Consider the following 14332-nt stretch of genomic DNA (forward strand, 5'->3'; position numbering starts at 1 on the left):
GGAATGGCATCACTAGAGTCATGGCAGGTAAGAGCAGAATCAACAGTTTAGCTATGAAAGATGGTCACTTAAGAGTCCAAATTTAAAAACAATTAATACTTCTGCATGAAAATGCTTTTGATAGTGTAAATGACCATATAAGCACCCGAGGGCTACAGGCATGAATACAATGCAAGTGGGGAAGTGGCTGCATTCCAGTCAGTGCTACTGGACAGGAATTTATTTAAGTCAAACCCATTATACTAAGAATGGCCTATACTCAAAAGATCCTCTTCAAAAAGTAAAACACAACAGTAAAAGAAGAATGTCTCCCACTATATTTGGATATTTGTTTATTGTAGTATTTTTTATTTAAAAATAATCAGGAATGCAATCAAAATAAAGGTCCTACAGGTGTCCATTTAAGATATCCCAGCCAGGTCATCTTTATTATTATCCCTCTTTCTGATGTGACCCGGTCTTGTTACTGAGAAGATTAATGAATTTCAAATTCTGCAGCAGCTAACCAACCAACCAATCAGCCCATGAGACAAAGTGGAAAAGCACACACCATTTCTGAAAGCCACTGTGTAAACAGTGTACAACTACTATGACAAAAACGTGTCAAAAAGGTAAATGTGCTGTAGGCTACCTTGTCTGGTTTTCCCCACTACTAAATTTTCCACTGAAAATCTTTAATAACACCAATAGGTACCTAACTTCAGAAACAGACAAAGTTCTCAATCCAAGGTAACAGCCCTTGAGCCACGGCTGATCAGTCCAAGGCACCATGAAATCCCAGCTCCTTGAAGAGCTCAATGTAATATGCAACAACACACAGAAAGAGACATCCACGAGGCAGTTATGTACTGTATATAGAAACTCATTGGAAGTTGATGGAAAAGTGGAATGTTGAGGAAGGAAGCTGAAAAACAAACAAACAAAAAACAACAACCTAGGAATCCTTTAGACTGGAAGCATGAATTACAGGAATTACACTCCAGGGCTATCCTCTAGCATTCCTATTTCTTCACAAAACAAACAAACAAACAAAAAAACCAAAAAAAAAAAAACAAAACACCAAGCAACAAAAATATCACTGCATGATTATAACCTTAAATCCGTTTATCAGCACAACACGTTCCATCTAGGAGGGCACCAACCCAGCCTCACCCCAGGCAGCTCAGGCAGGGAGGAATTCAGTGCCCATCCCCTCTAATGAAAACAATGAGAAGAATCTGTGACTAGTGCAAGATTAAAAGCTGGTTTTTGCAAGTGGACAGAGTCCACAGAGAACTGTTCTGTGTTCATGGACTCATTTTAAAAGGGCCTAAGAGTAGGAACAGCTCATTTCAAATTAGCAGCAGAGGTGAGAGACCTTGTGGTCCCTGTTACCAGTGCCCCAAGCCATCAGCCTACAAGTCAATAGATACTGTGCTGCAACAAAGACTGGTGTTTTAGCATTAGTTATTGAAAAAAATATGAAGTACGGTGCTATGCCTGACCAGATGGAAAAAAAGAATGTTCTACACGTAACATTTAGCAGGAGCTTCAGGGGAATATTTTCACGCACCACAGATACTACTGAACATAAACTAATTTACTGGAGTGCTTGGAATCAGGTCAAGAACAACTCCTCAGCTACTGAGGATATGTTTACATTTATAATCCTCATAGTGGAAGACTGAAATGCAATTTTATAAATCCCTATTGTTAAAAGAAATGACTTAAAGAAATTAAATGACCATAAAAATGACCTTTGGTGTAAAGAATTTTCACACTGTATTTGAAATTCACAGCTCCCGTCAAAAGGAGAACTGTGGAAACCCATCAGTGAACTCTCAGTGTTACTACGGAGCATTAAGACACCAAATGAAAAAGACAACTTACACCAAATTCTTCTTAACGTGAGAGAAACGGAATCATACAAAACCTTAAAAATAACCCAAGTTTCAAAATGCTTAATGATTTCTGTTAATATAACTCTTGCCCTCCATTTCACAGCGTTATGTTACGTACAAAGTATTATGAACTCCTTCAGCCTCGGAGACGACACAAAATTACTGCAGGAGTAAGGAAAAGATTTTTAAAGATATTGGGTGAGAGTGGCATGTAAGTGTCTGAATTTGGCCGACAGTGTCAGCATCTCACCACTTTCAGAAGAAGAAACTGTAGGGAAAATACGTGTGCGTGCACAGAAGGAAGACAAAGGCAGCTACAAAACATCTTGGGATGCTCTGACCAAAGATAACATCACCATGCCTCAGAATCCCACAGGCAATATGCACCAGAGCTCTTTGCACAGCTCATTCCCTCACTCCCTCCTAGATGTGGGAGCATGTCAGGACAGGCAGCTTCCCTTTCAGTTCTCTTGCTTAATTGCTTTTACAGTAGGAGCTATAATACAGATACAATTTCTTAATGGCTGAGTTTCCGTTAAGCAGGGCACGTTCTAGAATTCAGTGCAATAAGCAGCACTGGTAAAAATACAACCAAATAATGTTTTAAAACATCAGTTAGATTAAGTTAAAAAAATACTTTGGTAAGATTAAATAAAGGTTGTGAAAACTTACCATACTATCAGAGATAAAAATAATGTTTTTTGTCTTTTCCCCTTTCGTATTTTTTTTATTATTCACTACTGCCCCATAACGATGGGTTCTGAATGTACGCTTTCCACGTGCTCAGAATGCTAGGGCAGGATAAAGAAGTGGAAAACGTGGACATAAACGTGGACAAAAGGAAAATGTGAATCACAAAGATGAGAGCAAACTCCACAAACTAATTTCTGAAGCCACCAGAACGACAAAACATGCATAAAACCCTCTCAAAACAGCACAACAAGCAGGAATAACGCCCAGATAAATCTGCCGAAAGAAAAAGATGATGAAATCTGAGTCAGCAATGAAGAACAATGTATTATAGAAGCAGTATTACAGGAGAGAGGACAACAGATAAACAGCAACTGAGAATAGTGAGCAAGCCACTTTTAAGCAAATGTACTGATTACAAATACCTGCACTACTGCAAGAATCCGTTCAGTCACAACTCATAAGAAGAACTGCTGTCTTACCAAGTTGCTAGCGCTGAATGGATTACCACACTAAGTTTTGAAATACGTGCTCTAGAAGCAATTTAAAGCTCATTAGAAATAATTGTGTCTGGCTACTGGAAAATGTGGTAAAATTTAATCCACATCCAAATGCTACCTGGGCTGTGAGAACAGGAAATTGTTTTGTGCTACTGTGGCTAACCTCATCGCTGACCTCGAGCAGTAACTGCTACAACAGCTGAAAGCTGAAGCAAAATTAAAAACTTACATCAAAGTATATCATGACAGAATGTAGATAAATAAAAACAGCATATTGAAAAAATTACTTTTATGTTGGTCTTCTCTAATGAAAGGGAAGAGGTTTACTAAAATGTAAAGAAGCCACAAAACAAAAACAGATGGTCCCAAGATGCACTGAAACATAATTCCTATACAATTGGGTGTTCAAAAACACATAGTGAGGAGACTTGTACATACAGAATTAAAAGTGAGATATACTGGCAGTGAAGAACGGTGCACCATACTATTCAACCTCCTTTCAATTTCCTTCTCTCAGCTGTTTATATTTTACATCACTGTATCACTCAGTCTGGCTCGAGCCATAATGGACAAGGCCCTAACAAGGATAATTGACCATCTAAGTGCCTTCTGCATCCTATGCCAGGGTTTATATCTTCGGAACATATAGCATTTGTAAAGACCTCTTAGTCAGAACTGTCCTCAGCACGGTGTAGTTATTGGATAAATCAGTAGCACTGCCCTCATTGCAAGGCTGGATCTGGTCAGCATCACCATGCACTTGCTGAGGAGCTGATTTTCAAAAGTACAGCAACTTCGTGTTTTACATTTCCATTTTGTTCAGTGACAGCTGACAATGCTGAAAGTATTTTGAAAACAGTTGTTTGGGATTTTTTTCTCTGCTTTTCACTCAAAAATGTGAGATGACCGTGTGCAAGTCTAGAGGAGAAAAACATGTAGGTGTTTCAGTCGAGGGATATAAGATTTCAGCATCTATACTCATATACATTCATGCACACCCTAACACCACAGTACTGACCTTTTCCCCCACCTTTATTTCAGCCTGAATATGCACAGGAAGAGGAGGTGCCTTTGGCAGAATTTCAGATGGACAGAAAGAGACAAACCAGTTTACCAGATGTTTGTCTAGAAAAGTCTTTCCTATTGAAACAGAAGTACAGTGCTTACACAGAACAAAGGCTGAGTTGATTCTCTTCACATAATGCAAGCTATCTTTGCAAAGGATCTGTGCATTGTCCAAAACTGCTCTGACTCTGTGAGAGGAGCTCAGCACCCAGGGCACAGGAGCAGGAGATGTGAGGGGTAGTGAACCTGGTGTGCAGGGTGGGATTGCCAAGACGAGCAAACACAGCCAGGCCTTCAAGTGACAGGAGGAACTCCTCAAGGACAACAGGAGCCTGGGCACACTGTATGGGAACACACCACATCACTGGATGAACTGAGCCTGAAAGAAAGAAGGACTTGCCCACAAGGACACCACAATGAAATAAATGTTTACTTCTATTTTCCCCCCTCTGTCTCATCTCATCACTTTGCACTTCTCTCCATTTAAAAAGGCAATTAGTACAGTTTGGATTACAGTGAAATCTACCCTGAGTTTCAAAAGTCTATTTGATCAACTTCAAGGAGCTCCCTGTGAACTACAGGCACATACAACAGCATTGGCTGACTCGGTAAGATAAATAGCAAATGCTCTCAAATGTTATCTCTTGAAATTTGCTGTTCACCTTCTACTTGTTCCCTAATGCTTTAGCTGTAAAATCACACTGGGATTGTTAAGTTTCTCACACTTGTGGTACAGGAAAATCACGCAACTGTTCAGAATGTGACACTGGAAATATTGATCAAGAACACTGCACTGAACTTCATGATCACCACTGGGTTTGCCTGGTCATCTTTCCCAGCATGTCTCCAAAGATTACATACGCTTAAAGGAGAAATGCACAGTAAAAAAATCCACAGAGTATCAAGTAAATATCAGGTTTCCCTTGAAAACAGAGCAGAGATTTTAAGATATTAAGAAAGACATTTCAAATTAACAAAAGCTCACTCATTATCATTGTTTTTATAGGGATCTGTATGTTCAAAAGATCAAACCTAACTATATTAAGGAACCCCTATAGCACGTTTCCAAAAGAGCTCCGTCCGTTCTTTCCGCTGGAACAGAAATCCCACAAACTGGTAATTGGAGATAAATGCTAAAAATGTTAACAGCAATTATTCCAAAGTGATTAATTACAGTATATCTTGCAATACTTACAGCGGGCAGTAAAAGCCTCCCAGAGTGTAAACCAATGACCACTTCAGAAGGAACCGTAGCAGTTTGAAATATCGCTAATCTAGGACGCTTATTACAGGGCCCACAGCTGAGCCATGGTGGCGGTCAGGCCAGTGCTGCCCATCTGTGCCAGCACAGAGCCAGCTGGATTATTTGAAATCACTGCTTTTAGAGGCTGCTTCAGCTGACTGCGCTGGGGGCTCTTTCATGTTCATTTTGCAGCGAGTCTAATCCTGGAATCAATGTTGACAATCACTCAAAGAGAAAACGTGAATGATTTCTCTAAGTATCTCGAAATACTCGAAAGAGACTGTTGCGACCTTGACTCTGATGATAATATGGATGTTCTTTAAAAGCAAAATAGAAAACAGTATTCTATATAAAATACACACAAATGTCGAGCAGAGGCTTTTCTCCCATCTCCATGTCCTCCCTCCAATTTTAGCTGACACGTGATTTACAATTTTTATTTTGAAGGAAATTAAGAACACCCCTCCTCTTGCTACTGCAATCTGTATCGAGTAAAACAACATCTTTCCATCCCAAAACAGTTATGGAGGACAGGGAAGGAAACTGTGAGATAAAGCGCTTATCACCTCCTCATGTCTACCTACACACACCTCCAAACAGATGCCACACATCCCTCACTACTTTTTGCAAGAACCAACAACCAGCATGTAACTAAGAGAGCAACAGCTGTTTGGACACAGCCTTCAGCATGCTCTGTGGCTCCACTCCTTCATTTACATCTTAAATCTGCACTGCCCTGAAATTTCCTTTTACGATGTCTAATTAAATTCTACATGAGCCAGAAGATGCTGTCCGGTCCCTGTGCACAAGAACTACGCATCCTTTAGGGCTGAGAACTTCATGAATTTCACTCACGCACGTTTCGCATTTGAAAGCAGAAGGTTTCTTAGCAGAGTGTTTTGTAGACCTGAGTTAAGAATGAAGTAGACTGAAACCCTGTGGCTGACTAAGCAAGGATTAGAAACTGGAGGCCCACTGCTAAGCTAATGGGATGATCAACTATATGGTTATCTTTTTCGTATGAGCAGAAATGATGGTAAAGCAATTAAAAGAACAAAAGAAAATGCAATGGCAGTGGGGTCAGGTACTGCAAGACAAGTGAGCTCAAAGTGTAATCATGATTAAATTCAGTGCAAACTAAGTATACAGCTAGTAGAAACTTCATAGAAACATCTAAAAGTTTATATCTTCTCACACACAGAAAAGCTGATTTTTTTTTCAGTTTTAATCACTGTCACAAATTTACCCAAGAATATAGGTAAAGAACTTGTGCCAGTTTAGAACATGGTATATTTGGAGAACAGAGAAGTGTTCTGGCGAGGAGTAAGAGTTACATGGATAATTTTTATCTGTCATAAATAAATCCGTTCTGCTTATACTGTTTCCATACCCTGAGATCAAAAGCAAATGACACCTGAAGGGTTTTATACAAGCAGCCACGCAACAAACACAAGTTCCAGACCTAAAGTGCAGCCAGAATGCACTGAAAGCGTATTTGATGTACCAGTTTTCTTTCTTGAAAAGTAGCAGGACATTTATGGTAATTTGTACAGAAACTACAAATCTACAAAAATATGGTAATGTTCCTTTCAAAATAGTTAGGAAGTGAAGTTGTAAGCTACAAAGTTAGTTGGATTCCATTACAAACAGTTGGTGTCGCAGACCTGTTGCAATTGAATACCTGAGTGGGAGCAGTAAAATGAAGCAACTTATTATGAACAGTTGTAACAGTGCTCTAGGGTAAGGCTGTTATGGTCCTATTATGTTTTGGAACTGCTGGAATATAATTTGAATATATAAAATCAGCCCACACCTATCAATCAGCAGCCTAGATCAAACACCTCAGGAGTATTTATATCTTTGCTGAAATCCATTTACAGTTGCTAAAAGAGGAGTTAAAGTGATACAAGCAAAAGTGCTACATGAATGAATCCTGATCTGTGCAAGAAAGGAGCTCCAAAGGTCTCCAAGTAAGCTCTGCACCTCTCAATGGGCTGAGACCAGCTGTAACACATTACAGTCCTGCTTCGTCTCCAAAAACTCAGCAGTGGCCAGGGATACGAACTGACAGGATTTTTATATCACGAGACAGGCAAACAGTGGCACTGCAGAGGAAATGTTAATGAATACCTACTGTATGTACAAATCATTTTACTAGCCTCTCTGAAGAGAAGAATTCCATTGGGAGATGATACATCAAAATTTAAACGTTGCGACCTGAAAAAAATAACAGCAAAATTATACCAATGGTCATCAAAACAGAAAACTGCAAAGGATTCATTCCACAAAACAGAGAAAACGTATTTGCTGATTACAAAGTACAGTTACCCAATAAATTCTAGCTTTTACTCCATCATCTGTGCTCCAGTTATCTAAATATAGTTGCTTAAGACATAACTGCGACAAAGATAAAAACAATTTTAACCAGAAATGGTGACAAGACAACATACACTTCCCTTGGCGGGGGCCGGGGAGCATCCTGTGCCTGCACACAGCTCAGCAGAACGCCGCAGAGTTTCCACAGCCCAGCTGGTCAGGCTAACTTTTACCCTTGCTTGTTTTTAAAATCAGCCAATCCCCACTGGTTATTCTGCTACATAAATTTCCTGGCAATCAACAGCCAGTTCTATGAGCGTAAATTGCAACACACGCATTTTATGAACAGTCAGACCTGAAGAAGATAGAACCACGCTGTCTCCCCTGATGCAAAGCCAACACAAATCATCTGGTCCCCAAACTGGAAACACAGCACAGTTACTGCCCAAGTCCCTGCTGTATTTGGTTATTCTCTTTGTGACACAGAATTTTAACTTCAAGTTTAAGCCTCAGTGAGAACCATCAAGTACTTAAAAATTATTTTTTAACACAGATCTTAAGTTTTTGAGTAACTTTAGCAACAATCTTACCTTTAGTATTGATTTGGCCTGAGCAGGAAAGGAGCTACCAGTGCGAGATGCAACACAGGGCAGCCCCCGGCTGACCCACGTGCTAGTTTGCTTTTGATGGTATGTAGATTGTAAGACCCCTATCACAGAGATAGGGGTAGGTATCTTTCACTTCACTCTTTTGTTTTCTGAGCCCCTACCTGCAGTGTCCCTCGCTTCAAATTAAGGAGTAAATCTGGGTATTTACAAAGAAACAAAATGTGCAATGGATAAAACATCCGTGGATTCCACACGTGCAAAATGATAACGGCTGGCAGAGGCAAAAACAGAAAGCACATCTTCTCAATGTCTGAGCAGCACAATGCACGATCCGATAGTCTGTAACATATTTTAACCATGTCAAAGTATATTGTAGAATGCATTCTAACCTGTAAAATCTAATGCAGTACACAACTCATGAAAAACTCCATCCCAGATGATGTTTTCTAAAGGGAACAAGGCAGATTTCCTGAATACCAATAGGCAAAAGAACAACATGAATATGGAAAGTAGCCATTTTTTGCATAAGATTTATTGTTCCAGTTCCTCTTTGCTTCTCTTTGCTACTATTAGAGTTCTGTGCTTATGTTTTAACAATCTCCTCCTCAAAATGAGTTGCCACATCATTTGAGTAGGCTGCCTGTGCAGTGCGTCATCAGTAAACATGGGTTAAACTTTTCCTGCCTTTACTATACTTCCACTGGGATAAAAGACATAACTAACCCACACAAACCAAAGAGAAACAAGGCAGTCCACACGAACAGGAACCAAGAGCTCTGCCTCCCACCAGTGCAGCCACGAGGGACCAAGCACACACTGCACACCAGTGCCTGACTGGGTGCCAGGTCTGAACCAGATTCAGGCACTAACTTCCTACCACTGGACTCCACCAAGTATTTCTTCAGACTTCAAATTCCTTCATACATTGCAACTTTTCTCCTTGTAAGCTTTACTTGCAAGGCTAGATGGAAAGTGATGTGAACACAAAGTTTTCTGCTGAAAACCCCATCACTTCGGTCACGAAGATAACCAGCACAGAGACATTAACTATCAATTTTTCATTTCAAATTCAGTTTTTCCTTTGGGCGATACACTAAACATTTCCAAGTGTAATTTCCCAAAAATAAAACTGTTCTGTTACTAGTGGTAAAGAGAAACTTCATTCTGACACCTGCAATGCGAAGTGTTGACATCACCTACTGGAATTGTTCTGAGGCCTTTTTAGGGAGCCCGTGGAGGAGAATTTCAACGTGGGACAAGTTACCTACAGGCTGATTATAAATAACACCTTACTGGATAATATTCACAACTGTGAAAGGAACTGCAGTTTCAGAAGCACATATGTGCACTGTTTAGCTTAAGGCAACAATTCAGCCCGCAGCAAACCTTGACAGGAGACTATTTTCAGATATTTAATTATGAAGTCAATATTTATCTCCAGTTAAAGCATACTATTGCACTACCTTTTAATATAAAATTGCAGCAGTCTCTCATATGTTCCTGATGGTAAAACAATGACACTGAAAGCCAAATTTCTGCTTTGTGAATGTTGTTCTCGAATCTACAGGAGTAGCAATGTTAAAGCCAGAATGCATACCACTTCAATATTCAACACTTACCTAATTTTCAAGTGATTCTTACCTGTTTTGCATGAATTCTGCCATCAGCTTTAAGATAGGTGTTGTGCAAGCAGGATCCTGGTACCACAGTCCAATAGCTCTTTGCAGAATAGAAATGTATGCAGGGTATCTTGATCAAAATTAGTTAAAGATTGAACTGACAAAGCAACACCTTCCAAAGCTTCCTCCTAAATCTAAACCACACTGACAAATGGAGGGGGGGGGGAGGGAGATTCAGACTCTGGCACCTCACTGTGACAGGGAGACTATCTGTCTGTGCTACCTGTTTATCTAGACCTGGCCTACTCTCTAGAACACGACTTACAAATTAGCAATTCCCAGGGTCCACAGTTTCAGCACCACCTCGTATATATTGGATTTGCTCTACGATGGTTGGGAATAATTGCCTGGTATGATGTTTGTTTCCAGAGTACTCAAGAAAAGAATTCAGACAAATTGCATGGAGGAGACCAGCAGAGAGCTCCCCCAGGAGCGCTGCTTGCTCATCAGTACCCACGAGGTATTGGTTCTTTTGACACAGGCTTTGAAAGAATGCCACACAGAAAAAAGTAAGTTTAGTAGATTCTGCAACGTAACCTAAAAATCGAATGAGTTACTGCCTGAATCAAAACATCTGATGCAGTGATTTGATACTCAGCTGACCCCTACTTTTCCCAACTTGCTGAAAGAGTTTGTTTGGATAAGAATGCAGGCCAGTAAATACAAGGGAGATACCACAGCTCAACTGGCAAAGAATTAAACAGTTTTTATGATACTGAACCAAGAGAACTTAACTATGCAATTTGCTATTAAGATACAAACTAGCTAATATAGTCAATGGTTTTATTTAATATTAAATTTATTTTTCATTTTTAACTTTGCTTCACGTCACCTAATTCTGCTTTATTTTACAGCACTAGAATAGTGACTGCTCTTAGGAAAACACTACTGCCTACTCAGACCATAAAGGCAACCACTGTGAACCTTACCAAGTAGCACACAGGCCAAGCACTCAGTGCTGGATCATGAAATAAAAGCCTGATATGTGTGAAGGTTTACACGCTTCCCGGATACGTAGACACAGCCATGTCCCAGCTCTTCTGGAGCAGGCCAAGCCGTCACACATGGCACTGCTGATGAATGACAGCGCTGTGCAGACAGATGGAAGGCATTCTGGCTACTGCTGTCCTTGTGAGGCACCTAAAGACTTGTGCCTTTTTGCTGCCAGCTGCTTGAGGCACTGCAGGCATAAACTACATACAGGAGAAGAGGCTGATGCGGAATACACCTTGCTTCCCTCCTTTAGTGGGTTCTTTACATTTTAAATCAAACTGAAACTAAATGTACCACGGAGAATTACTCTGTAATAAATACAGATTTAAATCCAAATCCCATTTGCCTAAAATATTCTCAGAGGGCACAGATGATCCACATCTCCTAATAGCTTTATACGTTCGCTTAAGCCAGTTCTGTTTCTTTCTGGGGTGGACTTACAGTGATCTCACTCTGTATCACAGGATGGTCAATATACTCAAAACAAAGCAAGTGTCATGCAGGGTACAGACTGAACGGAGTGATTCATTCTCCAAAGCCAGGCTTTCTCCTCAGCCTTCTTAGCAGCCCCACATACACAAAGAGGAGGCAGTAAAAGGCTGCAAATCCCCATATTTGAATTTTGTGGGGTAGGAAACAGAGAACAGCGTAACCCGACAGCCAAATCCTACAACCTAAATGCAAGTGAGCAGTGTTTATCACAGCCTGCTAACATATCCAATACGATTAGCTATCCTAATTCACAAGCTCAAGCATTAAGCTCACACTAATTGTCGAGGGAAGTCTGCAAAACCATTTTGTAAATGCTACAGTCATCAGAAAGGCTTCAGCAATTTGCTATTAAAAAAAAACCAAACAGCAAAAACCAACAACAATAAAGTAGAACAACAAATTTTAAAGACAACATTATTTTTAAGTATTTTTAACCACAAGCTTCAAGGAATCTGGCTAATTTATGAACGTAACCTTACCAGCTTTACTGTTCAAGCTGAAAAGAATGCAAACTGCAAGAAATGATACTAAGGTTTCAATCAATGCAATTGGCAATAGCACCTATTACAAACAGATTACACATCATGTATAGCCTTGTTTCATGGGAAAATGTGCTCAGAAAACATTCATCTCTACAGTGGTTTATGGGGCTCTTTCAATTTCTGAACCCTTAAAACATATAAGCTTAAAATTTCAGTTCTTAAAAAGAATGCTTTTGAAGAGGCAAACTTCATGCTACAAATGGCTTTATTTCATCAAAAAATATTGAACAAATCTGGATTAATATGTAACAATGATAATTTGGTTAAAAGATTAGATCTAAAGAAGCATACATTCAGGCATCCCAAGGTCAACTACAACTCCTAACAGACCCCTAGGTGACACATCTCCAGGACAGATCATTCCCATCAACTCAACGGCTACGTGCCTCTATATATAGATATCCCCATCTTTATTGGCACAATTTTCAACAATTTCATGCACATACATCCTGTGCTATCTATCAGACTGCAACTCTGACTCTACCTAGTAACCTAAATTCTCACAACCTTATTCTTTTACAGGCATCAGAAATCATTAAATACTGATTACTAATTACATTAATCAATTGGGAGAAACAGAGGAAAATTGCCTGTTATGTTATCAACTGTAACAAATACTAACTGGAAGTAACCAAAAAGTGGATGCTGTTTCAGAACTGAATCTCCATGGATTTATATGACTGCAGGACCAAGGACCTCAGAGTACAGTCTCACATTAGTATGAAGAAACACATTAAACATTCAGAATCTTGTCCAGGCAGTCCTGAAGCAAATAACAGAATGAAATACATGAAGACAGTCATCACTATTAGGAAAAACAGTCTTTGACTATTTTCAAGTAATTCAGATTTTTTGAGGCTTGAACACCTCACCTGTATGTTTGGGCTGACCCACAAATTACAGCGACCACATCTTGCAATTATAAAAAGCAAAAAAAACCCCAAAAAACTTTCCAAAGCTGTGGTACTGGAATCACTGACAGCTTGACATATCAGTGTTTGGGGAAGAATAAATGACTTTCATATCCAGTTGTTTTTCTTCTTTTTGTTAGTTTGTGTGGTGTTTTCCTTCATGTTCTGGGCAGGCTGACCTATTGGGGGACAACCCTGCCCACAGCAGGGCTTGATGATCTCTAGCACCTCTTCCAGCCTAAACCACTCTACAGTTCTATGATCTTTCATTACTGGAATTTTTTAGGAAGCTGCTACTCATAGCATCCAAGGTGCTTAAAATATTTTGAAAAATTTTAATCAAGTTTTCTTCAGAGATCACCTAATACAACTTTACGAAAAATTTCACTATTATTATAACTATTTTCTCTTCATCCCTTGCCAGAGGAAAACTATAAATCTTGTCTCAGCTGAATGAACGCCATTTATCATATTCATTTTCTTGTCAATACAATTATGAAAAGCCTTTGGCCTTTTTCCAAGGAGCCTGATTTGCTACAGAAACTCAATTAGTATAAGCAAGCCTGCTACATAACAGCCCTATTTGGCAGCGTAGCACAGCTTGAGCATACCTGACGAGTCACCTCTAAACCACGATCCTAACAACTCTATCATAATGGTAAAATAGAGGATACAGTGGTGACACCTCCCCCCCCTGCTCCCCTCAAGACTGCAAGGACTCAAAAGGCATTATTTCTGCTCATTTTTGCCATCTACTGGACAAAAGTTAAATCTTAAACACTTTGATCAGGGAAGAAAAAAAAAAAAAAGAGAGGAAACTCTCACCTGAGTAAACACTGTGTGCAATTCATTTGGTATCAGAGGGATTAGACCCAAAATATTTCCTTGGAAAATTCTTCTGTCAGTGATTTATAAGCAACTGTGTCTGTGCCTCTTCAGTACAGGATAATCTCATGGTATTAAAGCTCACATTTTTATTTCTTGCCTATCTGTATTATTTATTTACTGAACAAATGCAAGGAAATACAATTTATTTTGTCTAATATCCTGTACCTGCAGCTTTTAATATTAAAAGACTAAGGCTTCAAATATGACCGAATAAAATCTGTTGGGAAAAGCAGATGCCTTTAGAATGTAAGCCACCTTTTAATTTTCTGAGAATATATTTGAAACTAGAAAATAAATATGCTAATCAAAAGGTCTTTAAACATAAGATGATACTGAAGCTGACCCTCCCTTCGCTATCCATTTCCCTTTCTGTCTTTACAGCACATAAGAACTGAGATTACAGCAACTTATTCTGCAATTATGCTTTGGATCAATACCTGGATGAAACCGGCCTCAGCCAAAGGAGGTGCAGCCCACTGCACAGGAGCACACACCTATCCTTCACAGCCAAAGGCTGTAAGGAAA

At 39.5% G+C, this 14332-nt stretch overlaps 1 protein-coding gene across 1 annotated transcript in view; it reads right to left on the reverse strand.

Annotated features, from left to right (window-relative positions):
* RANBP17 (RAN binding protein 17) overlaps positions 1 to 14332 on the reverse strand; it is a 149853-nt gene that overhangs the window by 29139 nt on the left and 106382 nt on the right. Inside the window, exons 21-22 of the mRNA XM_065734471.1 lie at positions 9944 to 10051; positions 7513 to 7595 (exon numbers count right to left, since the gene is read on the reverse strand). Of these exons, the coding sequence (XP_065590543.1) occupies positions 7513 to 7595; positions 9944 to 10051 (191 nt within the window). The remainder of the gene's footprint in view (positions 1 to 7512; positions 7596 to 9943; positions 10052 to 14332) is intronic.

Source organism: Cyrtonyx montezumae, unplaced genomic scaffold (assembly GCF_038088225.1).
Source record: "Cyrtonyx montezumae isolate F1298 unplaced genomic scaffold, pur_monq_1.0 scaffold_18, whole genome shotgun sequence".
Lineage (NCBI taxonomy): Eukaryota > Metazoa > Chordata > Aves > Galliformes > Odontophoridae > Cyrtonyx > Cyrtonyx montezumae.